General features: G+C 43.9%; 1 protein-coding gene across 1 annotated transcript in view; it reads right to left on the minus strand.

The window, feature by feature from the left end:
- Window positions 1-938: 938 nt before the first annotated feature.
- Window positions 939-27,101, minus strand: part of GPRC5C (G protein-coupled receptor class C group 5 member C) — a 102,936-nt gene continuing 76,773 nt past the window's right edge. Inside the window, exons 4-5 of the mRNA XM_069199790.1 lie at window positions 4,703-4,822; window positions 939-3,572 (exon numbers count right to left, since the gene is read on the minus strand). Coding sequence (XP_069055891.1) covers window positions 3,543-3,572; window positions 4,703-4,822 — 150 coding nt within the window. The 3' untranslated portion in view covers window positions 939-3,542. The remainder of the gene's footprint in view (window positions 3,573-4,702; window positions 4,823-27,101) is intronic.

A 27,101-nucleotide genomic window follows, 5' to 3' on the forward strand; every position in this document is an offset into this window, starting at 1 on the left:
ATGTGCATGGCTTTGTGTGCTTTGGGAAATATGTATCAAAATGCTGATTGTCTATCAAGAGTTACATCCAGAAGGGGGTTGAAGTCTCCCCCAACACAATACAGGATGATTGAGGTGGGGAGGCTAGCTTTGCAGCAAGGGCACACCAAAATTGGGGGTCGTCAGCATTAGGGGCGTAAACATCGATGGCATAGAGTTCGCCATCACTCTGTGAAAGTATGGCAATGGCCCATCTGCCATCATTATCCTATTCCACAGCAATCAGAGAAAGGCCAGAAAATTTTGTAATTAGTGTTATAACACCATTCTTTTTCGAGATCCAAGTCAGTGCGTAAGGATAGGGCATATTTGTGGTCAATCCGTTTCCTGGAGGAAAGGTATATCTCCTTTAAGGTCATAGCCAATTCTGAGATTTTCCTACTTTTCACCCGTGATTAAGGACCTTATCATTGGGGGAGATCACTTTTAAGTCAGGCGTCTTAGGGAGGACTGATGATCTAGCATGTAAACTAGAAAACAAATGTCCAAAAAGATGGGCCGCAAGGCAGTTATTAACACATCTTTAATAAAATACTAATAAATATAAAATATTTTTAAAAATCAGGTTGCTGTTAGGTGTCTATATGGTGCATGAAGGCAGCCATCAGCGTCAGTCACTCCTGATAAAGGAAGTTACCCTGGGAGACGTATTACTTCCATGTCATTGATTTAAAATGGCTACCATATTAACTGTTCAGAAATACTAACTTTTCCAGAATGGGACAGGCAGAAAATGGACTTTAAGGAATGTGTTTTGAGAAGGAAAGCAGAAACTAAGCTGCTTCACACATAAAAATCTCATTTACAAAGATTAGGTGCGTGTCACCCTCCCCACCACAGAATATTTTATTTTTAAAGTTGTTCAGGGTTTCTACGATACAAGTAACAGAACACAACAATTTTAGCTTTAAATAACAATTTATTCATATGTACATATTCACACAAGAGCACACAATCACACAATCCCCTTTTCTCCACGAATCGTAAAAATAATAATAGGTATATACATCATAGTATCTAAATACAACTGGCACAAAAATCATGATTTGAAAGTCATCAAAATGGCAGCTGTAAAGGCCACATTATTGTAGGTCATCTGCATATAGTATGGAATAAATATATAATGTCTATGTATATACAAAGGCACTGCTTTGGAAATCCAGTGGTGTGACTGAGGTGTCAAAATGGGTGAGAACTTAAGACTTAAACCCTCCTGCACCTTTTATTTTTTATTATTCCATCCCTTGTCGTTAGCCTGTATTTTCCTACGAGAATAAGAGCCACAGAATGAAAAGGGATGAAGCATCTGCTCTGGGTTCTGATTCAATGATTCCCTCCACCTGCACAGGAAATGACTCTGCCCCGTGCACCTTGAATTAGCTGCCTAGCATTTCCTGTCCTCAGTTAAGAGGCATGAATCTCAAGATGTCTTCATTCATAAGTGCTTAACTTTATATACTCTATATTGCTTACTTTGAACATTGTTGGTCTGTTGATTTTTTTGTTATTTATTAAAAATGCTAAGAAAGACAATTTATAGCACACCAGCTGCATTTGCTGTGTTTTAGAAAATATTGCATGAAGCATGTCTAGAGCATAAGAGAACTTTTAGTAACATTCAGCCATTCTAACAGCAGGTCAGAAGGTAACACTGACTGCTGTCGCTGCTTGCTTTTCCTTCTTCCTAGGCGCGATTTCGTGTCACGTTTTGTTTGTTTGCACAGAGCTAAACCCCCAAGGTCCAGCAACGACCTTACCAGTAGGAAGACTGGGTGGTGGGAGAACAGGCGGTGTGTTTTTTTGTTTTTTAGTTAAGAGACTGGGAGACCCTTTTAGTATAAATACAGCACAAAACTTCACTACGTTTTCTTGTAAATGAGTCTTGTGGTATTAAGATGGCTAGATGAATTCTTCAAATAAGCAAACTGCATAGTAAGGTTTATATTTATCAAGTATTTGTCCCGATCGTGGCTTACTGATCCCAGTTTTCACTGGATCTTCGGTCACCAATGATGGACCTTCTTTTTCCAACGCATAGAGATGGAAACCAAGAACTGGACCAACATGCAACCAGGTACCCCATGGATTTGCAACTACATACATTTGTGTAACAAGTGTACTCGGCCTATAAAATTGCATCTCTAGCATTTAGCAGTTGGATCTTGATTAACACAATACCAGGATTACAATGTTGTGGTAGGACACGCTGCGCACCTTCCATCAGTGAGTGCATTCAGCTCTCAGGTGTCGTGTCAGAGACACCTAGTAGCATCAGTGCCATGTGGGACAATCATCCCCACCACAAGCACATCAAGGGCATTGAGAAGGGACACTGATTTCCCCACACAGCCTCTTGCAAGAGTGAACATATCTTCCAACAGAGAGGGCGGCATATGATGTCTGCAATCAAAGGTGGACTAGCCGATCTAGGACTCATTACATTTCCCAACAGGCATGTGCTTCTGGATGTGCAGAAGATCTGAGGATGAGTGAATCATATTGTGTGCCTCGAATGTTGGATTTGATGTTCTGGTGATAAAATGAATGAGCCATTCCATCGCTGGAGAGATTTGGGTGAAGGAGATGCTAGGAAACTACCTTTGACCTCAGAATAGATGATCTGTCATTTGTAATGAATCAGAACAGTCTCCCCACTAACCAGATGCTAAATGCACATTTCCTGCACCCTTGCAAGCTAGTGTGAAGCCATTTGTGCAAATCGGCAAACAAGCAGCCTACTTACCCTCAAAGGATGCTCTTAGAGCCCTACTTATGCATTTCCAGTTCATCAGATTATTTTAAAATGTATTAACTTCATTCTGTACAAAAGATATTTCCTGAGTCTAAATATTTGAAAATAGCCATGGTTACCTTATTGGAATAGGCATTTTACAGAGACTGTTAGCTCTGCTCAGGGTAGTTATCTCCTGATAAGAACAAGTGACTGAAGAAAATGGTTGGACTCACAGAGAAAGGGTGAGAATAACCTCAGCAGGTGCTGGAAAGCCACTGAGAGAGCTAGAGGCAGAAGTGAAATGCAGTGTTGGACAAGCAGACATGCTGCCATGGTAGGCTTGATGTAACAAAACGAGAGGACAACATATAAACCTTTGCTCATCTTCGAAAATTTCTGTCGAGGCAATGAACTGGGATGACAGCCCTCTTCATCCCTCTTCTAGGGGATTCTGCCAGAGGTGAGGGGTGTTGCAGGGTAGAGCAGCTTTTTATAAAGGTCTCCCAAGTTCAGAGGAAAAAGTGAACTCATTACTCAATCAGAACAAAGGCAGGGAGTTTCACAGGTGAAAATGACCTTGGGTGGAGTTGCATCGAAGCAAGACTTCTCAGAGAAGAGGGGAGACACCATCAGATTGGTGTGAGTTATCAGCTTCTCCCAGGACACCAGCCTGGAGTCTGTCAATCCTTGTATTGCTAGGTGCATGGCAGAATGGGTGTAGAAGCTGGGCAGCCGTGCCCTGGGAACGCTGCAGCAGGGACTCTTCCCCTCACCACCGGGCATTGGGGTAGGACGGGTTCTGATGCAAAAGGAAGATAAGAAAAGACAATTTAGTACCGTAGTTGTTTCCAATCCCTAGTCAAACTCTAAGCAATTATAATTTCCCAAAAAAATCACAATGCAAGGAGCAGAATTCTTAAACGACATGGACGCATCATGCTACCAACGTCTACACCAATACAGGCTGCTGAACCCTGAACTACAAGGATGCATTTCATGCCAAAACTATGGAAGGCAGATTGGCCTACAATAAATCAAAATATTCCCAACCAACGTGTCCCAAATAGTGGCCCAGAATGAATAGGTTGTTAACGCTCATGGGTATTTCAGATGAATTACAGCTTGAAGAGGAAAGCTAGAACGATGGTGTAAAGGATGCATTGACATTCAAGGAGGAGGGATGCGAGGGCTTAAATATGTGTAGTTTGGGAGGGAGGGGTGTTGTGAGAGAGTCATCAGGGTCTATGAGCTCAGCTGAGGCAGTGAAAATATTAGGGTAGAGTTGTGATTCTGGAACAATGGTAATGAAATAAGTGCTTTAGGAGGTGGGAAGGGGAATCTCAGAGGCACAGAAATGTGAATGTTCACCCTACTCAGGATTTGTAAAGCCTCGTGATGGGGGTCTTCACTAGTGACTTTGCATTACGACAGACAAATAAATAGACAGGCTAGGTGGACCTGGCAGCCCCCGGTATCACATCTACAGAACCAGGCATTTCGCCACCAAATACTGAATGAATTGCCCGGATAGACTGAAAATGCCTAATAGTCCCTAGCTACACCACTGGCCTTTCCCGGTGCTGCCCTGCCAGCGGGCACCTATGGCAACAGCTAGCCTGCTTTGGAAACACATCTAATAGCTTTTGGAATGAGGATGAGTGCCAGCTGGCACCTGGATGCAAACTCGCAATTATATCATATAATGTGATAGCGACCTTAATCACCCTCGCCAGATCTGAGCCATAAATCAGCAGAGTATTTATAACTTTATGTGAGAAATGTCTGAAAAGAGCCAACAATCTCTGGCAGCAAGGGCGTCACGCCCGGTATGGACTTTGGCCTTGTGTGTAATGGAGCCGGGCAAAGCCCTGCCCGGTGCTCTATGCATCATCGAGCACTCCCTGGTCGCCGTCCCCTGGATCCCCTTACCTGTGATCTCCTGGCATCCTGCGCAGCATAGGCATCTTCGGCACGGATGGTCGAGTTGGTGCTGTTCACCTGAGTGTTTGCCGTGGCTCGAGGGATGATGACATCATAGGGAGTTTCCCCCTAGGAGCACAAAATAAAATTTTATCAAAAATTGATTCAGAAAGAACGGATCAATCATCATTTTTTCCCAGGGCTGTTGTATTCCGCTGCCTGTGAATAGTTGGTTTTCACTGCATCACGAATCCGTGATCAGGTACAATTTAACTTCTGATATAACAATCACGTTAGTTCAATTCGTGTAACTCACACCACAAGACATTTGTTAGTGCTTATGTAACAGATGCTATTATTACCCATCCCAGAAGAGCAGATACTCCCACTAGAAATCTCGGTTCACACTGGTTGTCCATATGTCTCAAGTTCCTCACAGTAACTGGATATGTTCTCAAGGCAATAACATCTACCTGGGGCTTCTCACGCTGTATACTATTCACCCTAAGCGCCTCACAGTCTCTGACCATGCACACCATATTTTTCACCCTACTCTGACCTGACAGAAATAACGCAAGCCATCCTACTCTTAACCACACAGTAGTAATGCAATCTATTCAACTCCCCTTAGAAGCCTCCCCACCCTGATCAGCTCGTGAGTAATTGAATCCATGCAACTCTTCACTTTGGAGTATTGTAATCCATTCAACTCCTCTTCACTCAGGAGTATTAAAATCCATCATACTCTCCTCTAGTCATGAGTAATGTAATCCTTGCAACTCAGGATATATGTAATCCATGCGATACACCTTCGCTCAGGTGTATTAGGAGCCCCCTACTTTTCTTTGCTAAGGGGAAATGAAACCTATGTTACTCTCCTGTGCTCAGGAGTAATGAAAGCTGCCATATCGCTCTTTGCATACTCCCCTCTGTTTAAGGGTAATATAATCCACCCACTCTCTTTTACCCAGGCATAACAGAAGGCATTCTGCTCTCCACTGCTGGGGAGTAATTTTATCACTGCTAAATCCTTTGATCATAGATATTAAGTACTGTCCCACTCTCCTCTTTTCAGGAGTAATACAGTCCATTGTACCCTCCTCTGCTCAGAATCAGTGTAATCCTTTCAATTCTCCTTTGCTCAGGAGTATTAGAAGTAACCTCACTTCTCTGCTCAGGAGTAACGTGATGCATGCCACTCTGCTCTGCGCAGTAGCAATAGGCGTTATCATTCTCACTTCCATTGTGAGGCATACCGTGATACATCCTACTCTCCTTCGCTCAAAAGAAGAAGAATCCAGCCTTTTCTCATTTGCTCAAGACTAGTAGAAGCCATCCTCCTCTCCTTTGCTCAGGACTAATGTAATCCACCATATTCTCCTTTGCACCGAAGTATTAGAGGTCATCCTACTCTCCTTTGCTCTAGAGCACCAGAAGCCCTTACACTCTACTGGGCTCAGGAAAGATCTAACTAGGTTTACTCTGCTTTGTTTATGAGTTTTAGTGTCCATTCAACTTTACTATGATCTGTAGCAATGCTTTAGAAAATGGACTCAAATATACTTCACTCTGCTCAGGCGTAATATGATCCATACTCCATTCCTTGCCCAGGAGTTTTAGATGCTACCCCACTTTACGCAGCTCAGAAGCAATACAATCCGTTTTATTCTGCTCTGTTCAGGAGTAAGATAATGCACCCCACTTCCTCGGCTCAAGCGTTCCAGAATCCACCCTAGTACTCTAGCTCAGGAAAAATGTAATCCACCCTACTCTGCTTTGCTAAGGGGTATGGAATCCATCCTACTCTCCTGTGCTCAGATATAATGTAATCCATTCTACTCCACCTTGCGTAGGTATTTTAGTATCCATCTTAATCTCCTCTGTTCAGGGTAATGTAATAGAATTCAACCTACTTTCGCATACGCAGGAATTACGAGAACACATCCTAATTCTGTCTGCTCAGTAGGAATGGAAATCATCCTTATCTCCTTTCCTAAGGAATATTAGAATAGAAACCATATTTAGAATTTTAGATTGATGACAGTGAGATATGGGGATTTTTTTCTCCAAAGGGTTCTGAATGATGTCAAACAGACCACGAGGTTGAAGCTTGAGTTGTTTATGATGTCACTCAGAACCCCGAGGTGAAAGCAGAGTGCCCACCTTCACTAAGGATTAGTAGAAGCCATCCTCCTCTTTTTCACTCAAGAATATTAGAAACCATCCTACTCTCCTCTGCGCAGGAGTAAGAGAAGACAACCTTAGTCCCTCACTGGGAAGTATTGGGAGCTATGATAATCTCCTCCTTTCAGGAATAATGCAGTCCACTCTGCTCGCTTTTGCAGAGTATTAGAAGCCATCTTACTCTCCTCTGCTCAGAAGCAAGAGAAGACATCCTTGTTTCTCCACTCAGGAGTAATGGCAGCTATCATACTCTCCTCTTTTCAGTAATAATGCAGTCCATCCTGCTCGCATTTACAAAGGAGTATTAGAAGCCATCCTACTCTTGTCTGCTAGGAGTAATAGAAACAAATGTACTTACCTCCAGTCAGAAGTAATGGATTCCTTCCTACTCTCCTTTAGTTATGATGACTATAAACTATTCTACTTTCCCCTGCTCAGGACAGAGTATTAGAAATCATTCTCATTTACTCTGCAGAAGAGTACTGGAAGCCACCCTAATCTCCTCCGCTTGGGAGTAATGAACGTCACCCTGATCTCCTTTGCTCAGCAGTGAAAGAAGCCACTGTCCTGGAGGTTAACCATTACATTTGTCTCGCCTGAAACAACGCGAACCACGTGCTCCTCACACAGGAGAGACGTGCAGAGAGGTGGAGCGCTCTGACGCAACACAAGAGCATTGTGTGGCGTTTCACAATATTTAAGAAGTTTACACACATACTTGTGGACAAAGGGCCTCTTGAAGCTGGTTCCGTGCCCTGAACGGAAAGATTTATGTGTTTACCTGCTGACCATTAAAGGGTGGCACCCTCTGTACAAACGGATCAATGTACCTGACGATACCAGTAATCAGCGTTCCAATGGAAGGTGTGAATCTGGGTGGGGGGAATAAATCACGAGGTCACCCATCGGCTGGTCTTTGGCCTCATTCCTCACGTGAGGTATTTTAAGATCTGATCTTCGTTTTCTCATAAGCGAGAGGCGGCTGCGGGACTCATAAAACCTCAAGAAGGCTGCGCCCAGGATGGCGGTGAATACACAGTTTGCAAAAAGAGGGAAGCATTCTACCCGGAGATACCATATTACATTCTGGAAGAGGGGAGTGGGAAGGATAATTCACTGCTTAAAAGGTTGATTACACTCTTAAAATCAATCAAACCGTAATGTACACTTTTAGGCTGCGTTGATAACGCATAGTGGGGGGAAAGACCCAGAATGCCTACAGAAGCTGTCACCTCGTGTGCTTGAACCTGAAATCGTCATTAAATGCCTACCAATAACCTCTAAAGAAGATGAAATATGGAGGTGCATCTTTTGGGTGGCGAAAGCCACCACCAAAATTCGGGACGCCCTTAACCCTAAATTGTGACCTGAATCCATTCATAGGGGGTCCAGGAACTGAAACCCGAGCTATTTAAACTGAGCTCTGTACGGAATCGGTGCAGGAGCAAGAATATTGTGCACATCACAATAAGGTGCTGGATTGGTTCAGCCGCAGGCGAGCAATCACACACAATTACGTATTTGTCAGTGCACAATTTGAAAATAAAAAAGTGCCGGTGCTTAAAGCCCTAAACACGCGGCAGCCGCAGTTCAGTGTGCGAACACGGAATACTGATGCAGCGTCATCCCGAAGCCATCTCGAGCCCCTTCAATCCGTTTACAGCCACTTCCTGCCCCTTCGCAGCTTTCTGCTTTCTCCCGGGTGACCCTTTTTCGTTTTTCCCTTTTCCGTCTTTCTCATATGTGCCTTTTGCTCTCAGTAAATGCTTGAGGCAGAAAAATAAGTGCCGGCCTTCAAAAATAAGTGCCCGTGCTCCAAACCAGAAACGACAAGCACAAATTAAACATTTTTGTGGAACAAGTAATGCGATTTTCTATGATAGCAAGATTAGGGATTTGTATAGGCATGAAGAGACAGAGAAAGCAAGTGATGAATACGTTATTTCAGTGATCTTTGGAGTAAGAAGATACTTCTGGATTGTCATGGACAGAAGAGGGCAGCGGGTGGAAGTGGTTTGGGTTGGGAGTACCAGGCTTTTGCAGAAACAAGAGTGAGTGGAAAATCAGCTATTCGACTTATTTTTAATTCGCGGTGCTAAAGCCACACCTCTCCCGCTCGGAAGACCCTGTACTCATTGATGAAAGCGCTATTGCAGATGAGGCACAGTCATGCGCAACACCAGCCTCACATCACCTCAGCACTGTCCAGATATTCCATGCACCTAAAGCTGGCTTCTCTTTGACTTTCAAATGGTGTTTTCAAATAGAGGGAAGTCTCTGCACCAAAAGACCTTCCGGTAGCTGCATGTTACAGTGCTGGTGATCATTAATTATGACCGGCATTAGAATCTTTAATCGCACAGCTAGATTTTTGTATATTACCTTTGCCTCATTAACCTCTGCTATCCGGATACCGAGTTGTCTGTATTTATAAAAGCTGCACATAACAGATGGAGTGGGCACTGCAGACAGCATCTAAGCACTACCCTGAGAATCTGGCCTCTTAATGAGAAGGAGGCTGGCTCTGCCCTCTCTCTAGTATCATGTGCATTCAAGGGTCTGGGCCTCAGGGCCCCCACTGCCTGCCTCTGTGTTTTTGTTGCTTTAAGGCCTCTTAGTCGACCGGTGTGAATTGTCTGGAGGTTAATGTCCTAGCAGGAGTGTAATATCAGGCCAGTTAATGCTTAGAAGCCGGCCTTTCTCCCACTAGGCTTTAAGCATCGTTCGGAGTGTTTTGACTATGACCCTTGCACTGGGAGGGAGGGGTGTGCCTTATCACGTGACTGTACTGCCATATATTTGAGCACATTCTGATAGCATGATTTCTACAGACTCCTGTCTGTTAGGGAGCTGTTATAGAGGACTAGAGTAGATTAGGTTGCAAGAACCCAAGTACCCTATCGCAAGGGGCTCCTGTGAACTCAGTGACCGGTGTGAAGGAGCGTCGGGACTTTCCTGAGTTCGGTCTGTAGGAAACTGACAGCCTTGACTCCAGCTTTGGGTGTGTGTCAAACATGGTTCCAGTGTTTCTTACTTTCTGAGATGTGGGAGGACCGTCCCAAAGCTGAAGGGCTTTGGGAGATGAATTATACCGGGGAGAACATCTCCTTAGTCCCAACGCCCTGCATCAGGATCTCAGTGGTAGCTCCATTCAGAGTAAGTTCTCTTCCTGCCATGTCATGTATGCTGTAGAGGCATTTGGTGTCCTTTGTCAGCCTGAACTAGCAAGCAATGGACAGCACAATGTGTGCTTACAAACTCCATGCCTTGTCCACTCAGATATCCCATAACTTGGTCCAGTTAGAAAGGTGCTTGAGGGTCACTGCAGAGATCAGTGTGCAACTTCCAGATCATAGTGCCAACTCGGCATAACAGATTCAGGTAAATGGAACGAATACTGGTGAGTTAAATAATAATTCATATTATCAAAGTGCAAAGAAGCATTTCAGTTTGTGCCAGGCACTATACAACTGACCATCGCGCAAGCCACACTTGCACACTTGTGATTGTCAATATACATGACCAAATACAATGACAACCCAGTGCTTTGCAAAGGACAGTGCAAATAATTAGACAAGGGTGACAAGGAAGTCCTGAGGGGCTGGGTCCATGAAGTTAGTCGTTCGGAATATCCATGTAAAATATACATACTTACAGTGAATGAATATAAAACTAATTACCACAGCTAGGGGTTAATGTGGCACGGATTTAGCCCTCATAGACCCACACTGGACACCCTTAGTATAGTTTACAGGCAGTCTCCCTAGGGAGAACATGTGTGTCCCCTTGGGGGGCTCAAGGCTAGGACTGTAAATAGGTCTTCGTTCTGGGTTGCAGGTCGGATGGATTTCATCCACAATTCTTCATCCTCCGCCTTGACTTGCTGCCGACCTTTCTGAGAAGCTGAGTAACACCTTGGGGCATTAATCCAATGGCAGCACAGGCAGGAAGACAGGGATAGGAATCTTGACGAATTCAATTTGCCTTTTTAAAGAAGGCAATTAAAACTGGATTTACAGAGGCCGCCAGCTAGAGGGAAGGTTGCCAGGAGAATCTTGTGTTTTTTTTTCTTTGCTCTTCGGTCTTTGCTGCCCTGCCCCCTCTTCCCTTCTAGGCATCATTACATGTGTCCTTTTTCTTTCACCAAGATGGTCTCTTACCCTAGACAGGACTGTAGGTGCAGAGGCAGTGGCTTGGGTGTACCAATCACCCTAGAACAAGCATTGAACATTGGACAGCTTCTTGCTGTCTGGTAATGAAATTTAACAATTTTCAGAGGCACTCTCAGGCTTCTGGGCCCAGTGAAATTGCAACTGATGCACTATTGATAGCTAACCTGCTCTGCTGTTCATTTTTTGTTACCATGATTTCATTACTCACATGCCCCCTGTGAAAAGGTTTAGCCAAAGTACTGGGGATCCCCTTTCTGATGCTATTCGCATGTTTTTCGGGAGTTGCGTTTCTCGTCCTTTCCTGCTGTTGCTTGGGACCCAGAAGGTAATCCCGCCTCTTGCTCCTCGGGGCACAACGCTGCCTGCTGTTGCCTGGGTGATGAAAGCATCTGTTGGCCTCATAGGACAGGCCTCTCTAAACTGAAGGGTTTCTAGCGTGACTGCGTCGCCTCTGCCTCCAGGTCTGCAGGGTCGGATTGCTTATTCTGAAGGCAACACATTCTGGGAGCTGAAACCATAAAACTTTCTACAAATACTCCAGTTGCTGAGAACCGTTACGGATTTCTCGACAGACATCTGGATGAAACATTATCTGTCACCTTAGTGACCAGGAGCCCAAGGCGAGATGACCACCAGATCTGGTGGCTGAAATAAGTCAATGTATCTGCCTTATCTTTAGACCAATGGGAAACAAAGACATCAAATGAAGGCAACCTATACTTCAGAACAGGAAGTTTTATGTGCTGTGCTGTAGGAGGCTACCGTCACCTAGCTATCCATGAGTGACACAGAGGCTGAATCCAATCATAAGGGCGCACCTCACAGGATATCACGTACACTGTTTATCAGCAAGTTATGCAAACCAAGATAGCAGGATGTGCCTAGTCCTGACTAACAAAAAGTGATCCAAGTTTTTCTGACGAAGTGTTTTCTGAAACTGTCTATCAGGAAGACCTTAAACCAAGCCAATAGACAGACACCCAAACCTACTTAAGAATATGTTATATAAACCCTGCTAATAAAAAAGCTACCCTGTGATGCCCAACAAGAAATCTTGAAATTGCAGCCCGCAGAAAGTTCGGAAGAACTTCCTAACATTGTAACAGATCGTTGCTTAATCACAACTAAGCCATGCTGACTATTACTGCTTGCCCAAGTGGGATCGTTAAGAGCACTACAGGAGAGAAATGAAAATGTGCTGAAGCTTTGTGTGTAGTATGACTGACTAGCTTGGCTATTTTATATATTGTTACATATTGTAGTACCCCTGAGAATTTAGGGCAATGGCTCTTTGAAGGTTTGACCATAGTTAAGGGCAACTGGTCTTCTGGGTAATCAGATGCTTGTTTGATAGATCAGTGTCCCGGAAGGAATCCTCTGACTGGAGTAGAGCCAGGCTCTCGTTAAGTTTGTCTGATTGATTACTCCGATTCGAACATTTTTTCAGGAAACGTCTAGAGAGCCGGAAATCTCAATCTCCTGAAAGGCAAATCGTCCGCGGTTTCGTTGTCAGTCTGTCCGTCTTGTGCCGACCCATGCTGGCTATAACTGCTTGAGGGTGGGTACAGTTTAGGGGATTGTCTGCTGTTTACGGTACAGTCAGTGGTAAACACTGGCTGCTGGGGCTGATGAAGGTTAGATTTCAAAGTGGCCAATCAGGCTTTTAAATATCTACTACATACGTAGAAAGAGAGAGAAACGTGATGTCTGCAGCATCACGAGCCCCCATAACCAGTAGAACACACACTCTCAGTTTCTGCCACGGCGATGTCTGAGTGACAGCCCACTGTGGAGCCTCACACTGATAATTGCTTCGTGAACGTCATTAGTGTAGGGGGGTGGGCATTAGCGCCGTACCGCCCCCTGCCCCAACAAAGACTGTACTGACAAAGCTTCACCAATCCCCTATTTAAATATTTAAAGGGGCTTTTTATTCCCAGAACTCCTACAATATGAACATTGAAATAAGTGAGAACAACTTAAAGTTAAGATAATTAGTGAGATTAAAAAAAAAGTTTTCACAGTAGAGCTCGGGGGTCTTTCAAGTTCTAGTCTATATTTTCTATAAACTATTGGTCTGATCTGTCTAGTCAGCTTTTGAAGAGGTCCTAAAGTAGCCATTCTAAACCCCATCAGAAGAAAAACAGATCACTTTTAGTGCTTGAAAGCATGGTACACTCCTCAACATCGTCTAGTCAGTACTCTCATATATGACAGCATCGCTACAGAACCCCAACCTGCTCAAAGTACAATGCTCATTCGATGACATCAGCAACCCCCTCCATGCTTCGAAGATGCAAACCGTGACACAGCTCGTATGGCGAGGAGAGGACTACTAAACTCCCGCCGAGTCCAAATGACCACACGTTTTGCATAATAAATACATCGCCACAAACGTCCTTATACTCAAAACACATGCCATGCAGTGGCAACGTCACTAGCAAACCCCAGCTTGCTCAAAACAAGGATATGCATTACATAGAGGTGACAGCACCACAGAGCACCAAACCAAGACGAACAACACGACAAATCACAAAAAGATGAAAATGCCGTCAGTCTTTAGGCATGAGAACCACCTCACACTTCGCATTTTATAAAAAAAAGTTAGGAACTTTTGCCTGTTCCTACCCATAAGTAGTATTTTTGTCACATCACAACAAAATGTCAGTCCTAACACACACTGTTGTTCTATGGATAACACTAAACACTACATCCCCCTTCTAACTGTTTAGCCACCCATATATCACCAAACTGACAGCAACTACAAATAAGAACATATAGGCATACTGATGTCCTCCAAGATAAACAGCAGCCTCAGCAGCAAACCAAGCCCTTCTGCAAATCCAAAAGCTTTGGTACATATTGATTTTTTTTTTTAACACAAACTTTAATGTATTTTGTTGAGACATGACTATGCATACATTAGCGACTGGCATCATAATAACAGTTCTGAAACAAATAGTGTTACATAGATATCTGGTAATGTCAGAAATATTGTAGGATATATTGCAATGGTATAAATAAAGAACAATAAACTTCAGTCCCCCCACCATCCCCACCCCAATAGCCACGTCACCTAAGCCTGGAAATCCAAGTATATAACAATATGAAGAGGGACACAGAAATTATATATTCATGCAAGAGGAGGTAAAAGAGATAGTATACCTGAACGGACAGGGGGCAAAGGGCTCCAATCAAGTCACCACCAACTATCGTTGATCAGCCACAGCAGTATTTGCAAGCTCACCAGGTACAATGGGAGTTGTTAATGATACTTCACCCGCAATGGGGGAGTTGCAAAAAATATGTATGAAAGATGGTTAGTCTGCTGCCGTGTCCTGCACTTTAAACCACTCTAAACGAGCATCCTATTCCAGGGAGATTTTTTTTTTTGCAGAGGCTGTGATACTCCGTGAGACAAAGAGCATTGCTCTCCGCAAGACCCCAGGGGGCCACCTCGTCCCGCCCATTATCTAATCTCGACGATGTCAAAGATTTCCATGGTCGTGTGATAAGCCATTTTGTCAACAATAAAGCCAGATCGGCAAATCGCAGTATTATCTTGGAACCACTTGGTCAGGGATGGAGGCTTAGGAGACACTGCACTGGAGTATTCCATTGATTCATCCCCGTAACTTCAGACAAAGCCATTGCTATTCTTGCCATTGCTTTTCAAACTGGGTAAGATGGGGACAAGTTCATAAGATACGTAAAATATCAGCGCTTTTCGATGAGTAGCACGCTACTCCGGTACCCAACAAGAATTAGTGCTGGATTAGTATAATTTAAATAAGGAGTACAGTTTTAGTATTATTATGAGTTAATTTGAGTTGCGGATATGAGAGTTTGTTAGTTAGATTCACTGGAGTAATGGAGGGGTGGAGGAGGAAAGAAATCCAGAAGTGTTAGTTGGGAGTTTATCCTTCATTTACTCAATCCAAAGGCTTGAGATGAATAAAAGGGGAGCGGAGGAGAAAGAGGATGTGGAAGGGTTAGGGAGAGCATAGTAGCAGGGTGAGATGAATGCAGGAGAATTTAGTAGGGTTGTGTGGGAGGTCACAGAGGTAGAGTGAGGTTTGGTGAGTTAGATGTGGAGGTGGAGGGAAGAGCTTAGGCAGAGATATTTAGGAGATGAAAGTGGTCGAAGGGATTTGGGATGAGTCCGAGTGAGAATGGAGGATAGTTTGATAGAGACATGACATAAGAGTGATGAGTAGATAAGTGTGATAAAAAGAGAGCAGAAATTCATAGATATCTAGTATAACAACCCATGCAATGATCCACAAACATGCCAGGCACAGAAACAACATATACACATACATACACATATATATATATATATTTATACACACACACACACATGAATACACACACATATGCACATACAATACATAATTAGAATCATGGGTAAAAAATACTTAGTCAGACAGGTTTAAAAGAGTGTGTGTGTATTTTATTGTTATTGGTTTAGTTTCTGTAAAATGAGCATCGTGGCCTACCCAACCGGAGAATTTTCTACGAGTATGTCAGTAAGCGTTACCTAGCATGTTTTATATGCCCCGTTTATATTGTACACTAAGGGTACGTGATGGCGTCTCCAGCAACCTTGTGTGCCTTTGGCAATGTGATTGTTACTAGTGCGTCTTTGTGGAGATGTCCTTGTGCTTCTGAGCATCAACAACGCACCACCGGAATCGGCGGTAAACGCATTGGGGTCGTTTTGGAAAGCTGTCCATCATCCTGGTAAAAGGCGGGAATTCCTTTACCTACTTCGAGGGTGGACGGGGCGTGGCTCAGCGGGCGGAGATTACAGGTGCTTTATAAAGGGAGAACCTTCTACTCTGTGTCTCCAGCAGAGGAAGGTAGAACCCGAGCGTCACAGTCAGATACAGATTACGCTACAGTACATCATCAGTTCACCTCCAGGAAGGATTCTAGATCTTTTCTGCTATGGGATCTCTGAGCGTACAGCCTTGCTTTATCTTTGCCAAGCCCAAGAGTTAGGGTGGCTTGTCCTTTCCAGAGGCTGAGCTTCAACTGCGGCACCTGCTACGTTTATATTTCTAAGTGCTTCCTGTTGAGGTTTAGTTTCTGTAAAATGAGCATCGTGGTCTACCCAACCGGAGTATTTTCTACGAGTATGTCAGTAATCGTTACCTATCATGTTTTATACGCCCTGTTTATATTGTACACTAGGGGTACGTGATGGGCCACGGGGTAAACGTCTCCAGCAACCTTGTGTGCCTTTGGCAATGTTATTGTTACTAGTGCGTCTTTGTGGAGATGTCCTCGTGCTTCTGAGCATCAACAACGCACCACCGGAGTCGGCGGTAAACGCATTGGGGTCGTTTTGGAAAGCTGTCCATCATCCTGGTAAAAGGCGGGAATTCCTTTACCTACTTCGAGGGTGGACGGGGCGTGGCTCAGCGGGCGGAGCTTACAGGTGCTTTATAAAGGGAGAACCTTCTACTCTGTATCTCCAGGAGAGGAAGATAGAAACCGCGCGTCACAGTCAGATACAGATTACGCTCCAGTACATCATTAGTTCACCTCCAGGAAGGATTCTAGATCTTTTTCTGCTATGGGATCTCTGAGCGCACAGCCTTGCTTTATCTTTGCCAAGCCCAAGAGTTAGGGTGGCTTGTCCTTTCCAGAAGCTGAGCTTCAACTGCGGCATCTGCTACGTTTATATTTCTAAGTGCTTCCTTTGAGGTTTAGTTTCTGTAAAAAGAGCATCGTGGCCTACCCAACCGGAGTATTTTCTACGAGTATGTCAGTAGGCGTTACCTAGCATGTTTTATACGCCCCGTTTATATTGTACACTAAGGGTACGTAATGGGCCACGGGGTAAATTTCTCCAGCAACCTTGTGTGCCTTTGGCTATGTGATTGTTACTAGTGCGTCTTTGTGGAGATGTCCTCGTGCTTCTGAGCATCAACAACGCACCACCGGAAATCGGCGGTAAACGCAGTGGGGTCGTTTTGGAAAGCTGTCCATCATCGTGGTAAAAGGCGGGAATTCCTTTACCTACTTCGAGGGTGGACGGGGCGTGGCTCAGCGGGCGGAGCTTACAGGTGCTTTATAAAGGGAGAACCTTCTACTCTGTGTCTCCAGCAGAGGAAGATAGAACCCACGCGTCACAGTCAGATACAGATTACGCTCCAGTACATCATCAGTTCACCTCCAGGATGGATTCTAGATCTTTTCTGCTATGGGATCTCTGAGCGCACAGCCTTACTTTATCTTTGCCAAGCCCAAGAGTTAGGGTGGCTTGTCCTTTCCAGAAGCTGAGCTTCAACTGCGGCACCTGCTACGATTATATTTGTAAGTGTTTCCTTTGAGGTTTAGTTTCTGTAAAATGAGCATCGTGGCCTACCCAACCGGAGTATTTTCTACGAGTATGTCAGTAAGCGTAACCTAGCATGTTTTTATACGCCCCATTTATATTGTACACTAAGGGTACGTGATGGGCCACGGGGTAAACGTCTCCAGCAACCTTGTGTTCCTTTGGCAATACGTTTGTTACTAGTGCGTCTTTGTGGAGTTGTCCTCGTGTTTCTGAGCATCAACAACGCACCACCGGAATCGGCGGTAAAACGCATTGGGGTCGTTTTGGAAAGCTGTCCATCATCCTGGTAAAAAGCGGGAATTCATTTACCTACTTCGAGGGTGGACGGGGCGTGGTTCAGCGGGCGGAGCTTACAGGTGCTTTATGAAGGGAGAACCTTCTACTCTGTGTCTCCAGCAGAGGAAGATAGAACCCGCGCGTCACAGTCAGATTCAGATTACGCTCCAGTACATCATCAGTTCACCTCCAGGTAGGATTCTAGATCTTTTTCTGCTATGGGATCTCTGAGCGCACAGCCTTGCTTTATCTTTGCCAAGCCCAAGAGTTAGGGTGGCTTGTCCTATTCCAGAAAGCTGAGCTTCAACTGCGGCACCTGCTACGTTTATATTTCTAAGTGCTTTCTGTTGAGGTTTAGTTTCTGTAAAATGAGCATCGTGGCCTACCGAACCGGAGTTTTTTCTACGAGTATGTCAGTAATATGTGGTGTTAGATATGGCCTGTGTAGGATAGAGAACTGGATAAGTTTATATCTAGAATTGCGGGCATCTTGTTTGGAATATTCTATTATGTTTTCCCAGTCTTTATCTGGGATTTCACAAATGCGGTCTATTTCCAAGTCTGCTTTTGAGATTTCAGGGATGCCCGCAGAGGTATTTGAAACCCGCCCTAGAGCCATTGAATAAGATGTTGCCCATTCCCTACAGTGTACAATTACTTAAGCAATTCATGTGTATTGGGTTTAATCCCTTCGGAGGCCCAGTGCTGCTATGCGTACCACATTATGCTGGCATGTGTCTGAAATAATGTCCCAGGGAGCCTGTACAACTGCACAAAATCCATGTGTGACGGCAGTATACAATCTTGAAACAATGATCCCACCGTCAACACCCTCTCCCATTCCCATGGACCCAAACAGCGCATTGTGAGTGTTACTGGGGACGTAGGAAGACTGCAGAGAGGAATATTCAGTGCATATGGTATGGCGACCGCAGTGTACCTCAGCACTAAAAAGGACCACCTGAAGTGGGGGAGGACAAGCTTGCTGGGGGTCACCCTGGGAAATATCAATCTATGTAGCTGGCCCCTAGCGTTTTGTGCTGGTGTGTAACCTATCTCCGACAAATTGTGACCCGCTAGCCAGTATGACAGCTCCTGTAGTTACCCCACTATGCAATATGCTTTGAAATCGGGGGCCACCAAACCGCACCTAATCATGCAAAGCTGCAATTTAGTAAGACTTACCCTACGGTGCCAAGGACCCCAGGCGAGGTCCCCCAACAGAGCATTTAACAGACAGAACACCCACGCCGGCACCATCACAGGAAGGTTTACAAAATAATACAGGAGATGCAGTAACATGACCATCTTCACCACAGCGCAGAGACTGGTAGGGGCAGTGTGATCCAAAGGGCGATTTAAGTGAATTGATCGATCTCACAAGGTTTCCATCAAGCAGGTCCTTCATTTGCACATACTGATGACATCTCCAACAAACTGCTGCCTACCACAACACTTCATGGCTTTGTATAATACTAACATGGAGCTCAAACTTTCTCCAAACCAAAAAATAGTGTCACATATTTAAGATATGACCAACAAAACCAAACCTTGTGATGAAGCAGAAAACACTAGAGCATAGTGAAAAAGAAAGTAACATACCATGGCCACCTTTAAACCAAATTAAACTGACTCATGACAACATAATCAGCAAATAAGCCTTCAAGCCAGAAGACACCACTAAAGCCACCACTGAATGTGAAGACCTTGATGTCTAACCAAGACATACCACCTAACAAGAGCGCAGCACCATCTTGTAGGGACATCATTGCAGTAAGACATAATCTGCACCAAACCATATCATCAGGTGCTTGAAATCAGGATCCATAGAAAGCTTCTTAACTGTAGCAGAACACTGAAGAGTGATAATGTCACCACTATGAGAGGTATTTTCTGATTAGAATCATATTTGCTATTAATATGAGTAATTTGTAATTGAATCGAAAATACTGGGATGTATAGCACCTGCTTTGCTGACCTAGGTTAAACGAGGCCTCAACTAAGCCTCAACTCGAATTTGAAATAACATGGCTGCAATTTCATAATATTTCTTGTGTGTTTATATTTTCTCATTGACACTGCATGCAATGACATGTTGATTATGAAGAATGTCAAAGGAGTTCTTTGGGTACTTTCTAGGCTCCTCCTGCTTGCACATTGTAGTGAATTCATTCATGAGTCTTTTCATTGTTCATGTAACTAGTTTGGTCTGACACCTCCAAAGACATTGCGTGAGAGGGGACACATTGTTAACATATATGGGATAGTGCTAGAATGGTGATGCTATATGCTGCTTTATAATGCTCAACTGTGAATTGTTGCTACAATGAGGCATTTGCTCAACCCATTCTGATAATGTGATTTATATTACTTTCTATAGTGAAACTGACTTAAAAAGACAGAAAACTATGCAAACTTCGATGGCGGATTGGAGTTTATCGCCCACCCCTAATTTGCATTTTAATTTTATGAAGCTTCATGGGTTTTCTAAATTTACTGATCTCAAACTCCTTTTTGAGTCAACCTTTATTATCAACTGTATTGTTAAATTGCTGTTTTGAATCTTATATTGGTAACACATTCCTTCATATATTCCTGAGGACTACACCGTTCACGACCCTGCGAAGGGTGCTATCACTGTCATGCAGTTTATCTAAGAGATAATACCACCACCAATAAACCGCAGACCACATTGAAACTTGAACACACATCTCACAATGATTACTACTAAACTTCAACACTTAAGAGGTAGGAGCACATGCAGTTGACAGATTATCAAGGAGTAGTGTCACCCAGATGGACGGTTGATCAAAGCAGTGCTGATCAGTGACATCTAAAAACAAACATTGGAAAAATCAATATGTCTTGCCTATGTACGATCCATTGGCTTTGTCAATGTTTATTAGACATGTTGCACAGCAACATAAGCTGCTGTGCAACATGGCTTGAATTAAAAAAAAAACAAAGCATTGTTATGTGGCCAGCGTCATAGCACTTTTTTTTAAGCCATATTGCACAGCAGCTTATGTGAGAGGGGAGGGATGGAGCACCAGATGGGGGCAGCAACACAGAGCAGGGATCGGTGGAAGGGGAAAGAAAAAATAGTACCTCAAACACAACAGGAACAGCAGACGGGCACTAATCAATCTGTGCATAGTCCATGCTCCATAGAAAGGAACAAAAGTGATGCTTGGTGTGTGCTGTCCAATTTGGAGGCAGTAAAAATAATGATACTGGAGTCATCAAGAGGTAAGCAATGAACAAACTCTAATCCATTTGCTGTAAACAATATCTCACAAGTGAGAACGCAGACTCGAACTAACCAGCTCAGTAAGAGAAAACAGTAATTTCTTCATTATGAGACAGGCGGCTTTAACCACTCGCGCTTACTGATGAATATGCGTTATAACTTCAGGGCCAAGGCTGCAATTTCAAAAACAAACATAAGGTTTAGTTAGTGGGAGTATAATGTTTTTGCAAAATATGCATGAGAGCGCACCTTTAATTAAAAGTCAATACAGCCGCAGATCTGTCTACAGAGCCATGTTTGCTTTTATGTACTGTGCAGAACTCAATTAAGTGTTATTGTGTGTTTGAGACTTGGCTGATAGAGGCAGAAAACGAACTGCAAGGGTAAACGTGGTGTTTTGTTTGCGGTCTGCTCGGTTGAATACAGTGCTTCAGAGCCCGGAGCATCCATTACTACTTGGTGATAAAAGATGGACCCACCCTCGGGTGGGTCCATAGTCTAGGGTGATGGCTTGTTGTCGACACCCGAACAACACATAGCGCAAAAGCTTTCTGTGTAAGTTTATCCCAATGGGGAGTGTGGCACAGTACGCAACCCTTACTAAGGTTCAGAGTTCTGCATCCTGATTGCTTTCCTGGTGGGCAGAATGGCACAGTGTGCTGCTGGCAGCCTGGCGCAGTATGCCACAGAGTGCCGCACTCTGACTGTCGCCTTGATAGGCAGTGTGGAGCAGTGGGCACACCATGACTGCTGTTGTAAAGGACATTCTTGGCACACCCTGGCTGATGTTCTGATGGGCTATAAGGCAAAGTGTGATTGGTGTCCTCGTGGGGCGTATGGCACAGTGTAGACCATCCTCACTGCTGTCTCAGTGAGCTGTATAGTACAACGTGGCACACCAAGACTGCTGGACAATATGCCGTACACGGACCGCTGTCCTAATACTGAGAGTTGCACAACAAAGTGTTTTGTAGACAACAAAGTGCACACTGATTGCTGCCAATATGAGCAGGGCATCACAGTGTGCCACACCCTGACTCCTGTTCTGTTGAGCAGCATAGCAGAATGTAGCACACTCTGAACGCGTGGTCTCTCCGGGCCTCAGACCGACTAGTAATTAAAAACGGGTCCTATATTCAGGGCCACTGGAATTATGCAATTGTGTGGCTTTTTTTGCTTAATTATAGATTTGCCACATTTACCACATAATCCATCCTCTGCTGCATAATTTGCAGCTTTTAACAAAATTTATTTTGCTTCCAGCTCAAACGGTTCAAAAGTTATTAAAATGCAGCAAAATGTGCTGCTAAGCAGTGGAAGGACCTCTGCAAAGATTGACTGGTCACCTTTCTGTTGCTTATTTCCTAAATTGGCTGTCAAACTGCTACTAAAGAGGTGCACCAATGCCCTGGCAATGCAAACAAGTGTGTAACTGTCATAATAATGAAGTGATATTATTACAAAATGTGCTGCATTACGCTGCATAATTTTGCTTTTCTTTCCACATAATTTAGTGATACTGCCTCTTTGCAAGACCACCCCCCCCACACACACTTTTTTCATCCCACTGAAAGTGCTGCACGAGGGGCTCTGTGGTGCAGTGCAGTACACCTTGATTGCTAATAATATGAACAGTATGAGGCAATGTGCTACATCCAGACGGCTGGTAGGCTGTATGTCACACAGTGGCATACGCTGACAGCTGCTGATATGAAATAAGAACCTCCTAGCCGGTCAGAAACCTCCATGGGCCTAGACAAATAGTCAGTACCTGGCACCCCAGGTGAACAATGCAATAGATACCTTCGATTTTCATTTAAAAAAAAAAGATTTTTATGTCTGGCCTTTGAGACAGTTTTCTGTCTTGCATATTATTGTTTTTCCAAAAAGTGAGGTATTTGAGACAGTTTCAGCTGTCTCGCCAGACTATAGTTTTCCTCCAATGTGCATAGTACATGTACATAAGGGGGTTTGGGAGCAGTGGACTTCAACCACTGGTCAGTTAAATTGTCATTCACATTTTGCTACCCACCATTGTATACAGAATGGGGCAAAAGGTAAGACCCCTTTCACTTGGTGCCTTCACTTTCAGTGATTGCACAACGCATGCGCACATTGTTCACAAAAGGGTAAAATGTAGAAGAAAATTATTTCTTCAGTTGTACAGCTGCTTCAAGGCATGCCTTTTAGCTTATTTGTATTTTAAAATAATCTAACAAATACCGGCTATTTATTTTGCCTGCGCTCCTGTTTAATGTTTATGTTTTAAAATGTGACATAGGGCCAGATGTGCCAAAGGGTTTTTTCCATTCTGTGTCAATGGGAAAATGTGTTCGTACGTATGGCCCATAGTGACATTGTAACTGCTTGCGATTTGCTTGCTTGAACGATGATTTATTCTGCACAAATATCAGTAATAAAATGGTGCAACTGAAATCCCTGGTGTTTAAAACATCACTAATTGTTGTACTAATTTCTTTATTTATGCTTATACGCAACATTATGAACGTGCAACAAAAAACCGTGACTATTACATGCCAAACTCACCATGACATTAGAACTTGAAATAACAATTCGGCCCTCCTGTAAATGCCCTGCCCCCCTTAGCACCTATACCATATCATTTTAATTTAATCCCCTCGACTATCATGCCTTGCAGGTTTCATTCTGAGTTCGGTACGTGGTTCTACCTGCGAGTCCCTCCCTAGTGTTCCAGCCCCGAAGCAACCCCAGGAGATAGAGGAACTCCCCCCAGTGCTTCAGATGTCAACCTGCGATCCCCGTCCTGCATCACTGCCAAAAACACCACTAGTTAAATAGCATCATCAATGATTTTTTTTATTGTAGCATTTTTATTGCAAGTATAAGGCAGCCATTATTAGATGAAGGCACATTTTCTTTGTTTCCTTTTTAAATTTGTGGCATATGCTTGCAATAACAAATAAAATACAAAATCAAATAACCACTGCACCACCTTGCCTACGCCAGACGTGTTGGCTTTGTCAATGGTTGTTTGGTGTAATGTTTTTCCATGAATTTGGCACAATAGCCACACTCCCCTCCCCGACCCACAACCTACCACTTTTGCTGAGGGGGGCTCCTTGGAGTTCAGTGCCCCCCTGGGGGCTCATGTTATACCACTGACCGTAGCTACCTTAGCGTTGCGTTTAGTGCTGAGCACCGAGCTGGGATTAAATCTCCCTTGGCAGAGGCAGGCCCTGGCCCGTGGCACCAAGGCTGTACTAATCATTGACCAATTGGAAAGGGCAGGCCGCCTCCTTGTCAATAATTTACTTGAGGCTTGCCCAGCTCAATACTGCTCATTAATGTGTTCACAATGTATGGGGTGTGTATGTTTCTGCATCAGTGCTCCTGAGTCATTAACCCTAGCCTAGAGATTAATGAATACCTTCAACCAGAAACACCTCCATCTGTACTTACATCAGAATGCCCACCCCCCTAGGGCACTAGATTTGAAGCCCAAGATCGGCATTAAATGTCATAAATAGAGGTGTGTTAGCACTGGAGGAGTGTTTCAAATGCTTGCTATCAATGATGGTTTCAAGAGAGCTGAGTTGAAATCTTAACAACCCCAATTTACCACATTGTAGGGTCCACACAAGTAACTTTATCTCATTGTCTTTATCTGTCAGCTTTAAAGCACCTCCTAGAAGCAGTGTTAACCCACATATAACAAGCTTTGTGGTATGCCCCTGGCCGCCAGCCTTTTGGCATTGCTAGTGCTTGTTTTTTAGCCATGGTTTTTGGAAACTTTCTTTTTGGGAAAGCTGCAAAGCCCTTATCAATCAAAAAATAAATTGACTGGAATTAAAATATCATATGGTCCCAAAAAGCAAACATTGTTATGGTAGTCCATCGAACCCAAGGGAACTACCGTGTGTGTTGATGTGCATCTTGTGAAAGTGCAGAATGCCATCACTCACAGTGGAAGTGCTAAAGTGGGTTGTTCCATTGCCCCATATTCTATGCTGTTGGAAGTGGAAGGAAAATGTGATTGACACAATAACAGACATGAAGATAGTTGTCTGAAAACTCCTATAAGAAAGCACATTATGCACACAATGTTGGTTAACTCAAAAGGTCTTAGCTAATCATAGACTTAGATATGATGATTTGACACTACTTATTTACTCTGGGAGCCAGACTGAGATTTATTCTAAATTGGCTGTCAGCGTACCTCCCTGAAGGCACATTTACCACCTTTGTTCCTACAGATGCAAAACACTGAATACAATAATCTGTGGTTGATTATTAACTACTTGTGTGTGCAATACATTTGGCTTTGTATTTAAGGACTGGGTTCAGGTTTGAGAGTCCCTCACCCAGGGAAATCCAGGCCCATATTCCATAAAGAGCCCAAGAGACGCCTACTTTCGGTGTTTCTGGATAACTTGCGGGGCCCTTTCTGTAATATCCTATATGTCCCAACGTGTCCCTGAGCATCCGGGGCATACTATGTAGAGGTTGTACTTCATTGGTCTGTACTGCGATGAGCGTTCAACAGGGTGTGCCAGGAGCAGACCTGGTCAGTGCGCTCTATTAGAGATAAGCGCTGCACCTATGGCAACGTAGCCTCCTTTTGAAAGGGTGTCAGAGAGCCCCCGGCAGGGGAGTTCAGTGAGTGACAATATTCATCTACAGGGGGATGTCAAGAGGTCCATGCGACCTTTGCGCTCCCCCACCCATTTCAAGGAGCAACCTTGGAACGCACTGCTCAGCACCTGCCAACTGCTCCTTTGCCTCAGTGCACATTCCTGTAACTTCTGAAAATATCAAAGTGTCCCAGGGCTGCAGAAAGCTGGAGCACCCACCTGCTTCGTTTCCGGGGCACTTGTGTGCTACGTGGTACAACTTACAAATTAGGAGTATCTTGGACACGCACAAATACATGACACATACACACAGAAGAGTAGTGCTGTGCAATGTATCGTACTGTAGCTTTTAAATTGCACTTGTCATTATGGTGGGGGTGAAGAAGTGTTTACACACATGGATAGTAGGCTACAATGACTGGGTGTGTGAATGGAAGAGTGCTGTCTTTGTTTTCAGCCTATATAGGAAGCAGAGAGGTGATCTTCTCTTGTCACGCTATATTTAGCAGTGTAATGAATGAGGGATATGGGAGACAGGTGCACAGTTTAACTAGTAGTGTGCAAGCATCTGTGATCAGTTCTGAAGAGCTCATTATTATGCATGTCGTATTTTCTGGTTACAAACGTATATGCCCAGAATTACAGAGGTTGCCCACTCTAAGTTCTTCTGTATCTGGAAATGGCATAGAACCTGCAAAAGAGATCTTCCAAGGATTGACTGGGTTACATTCTGGAAGTGAAGTGAATTAATGGTATTCTGAATATTCATAGATAATGGTAGTGCTGTATGTATGTGGTATTTTAATAATGTGAATCTAACCAAAAGACAGAGGGTGCTGTACAGGGTAAAAGCCAAGGATACAGCCAACAAGTGACTGAAGAGGTAACTGACTTGTGTGATTACTTCATCATGATGTAGTGTTCTTTAAAGATGTGCATTTTAACCTCTTTCCTGAAATGGAGCAGGGCTGGGGCCTTATTGATGGGAACGGAAATGTTGTCCTGATCTTTGGAGAACATATGGTATAGACCTGTTGTCTTGTTTCTTTTTCCACTTATTTGTTTACTGCCTGATGGTATCCCTCATGCTGTTGTGCTGATAAGCTATCAATAGTGGCGAGCTTGTCAGCCATATAGTTGGGGGCGTAGGGTATCATGACTTTGTAAATGAAGCAGCTGGTTTTGCAGTGGAGCTCCTTCGGGATAGGGGTGATGTGATCATATTTTGTCAGGCCCAGGATGAGACAAGCTGTGGAATTGAGGATGCGCTTTAGGTGATCAGTATTGTGTCTTGGAAGCCACGAAGCAGGGGATTTATCCTTGTGTGAGAGTACAAGGGCTTGAACACCTGTTCTGAAGTCACTTTCTTGTGATGAATTATTTCACTTTTAAGAAGTGAGACCCAGTACCAGGCCATCTTTGTTTTATTGGAAATTGGTATTCAGGATGAATTCTAGTGACTTGGCTTTGGGTGAAAGTTGGGGTCCAAAGCCATCAAAGTTTTCACTGAGCCAGGTTTGTACAATTTCTTGCTTGCTACTCTTTGCAACTTTAAGGAATTCTG

The sequence above is a fragment of the Pleurodeles waltl genome, chromosome 7, assembly GCF_031143425.1.
Source record: "Pleurodeles waltl isolate 20211129_DDA chromosome 7, aPleWal1.hap1.20221129, whole genome shotgun sequence".
Classification (NCBI taxonomy): Eukaryota; Metazoa; Chordata; class Amphibia; order Caudata; family Salamandridae; genus Pleurodeles; species Pleurodeles waltl.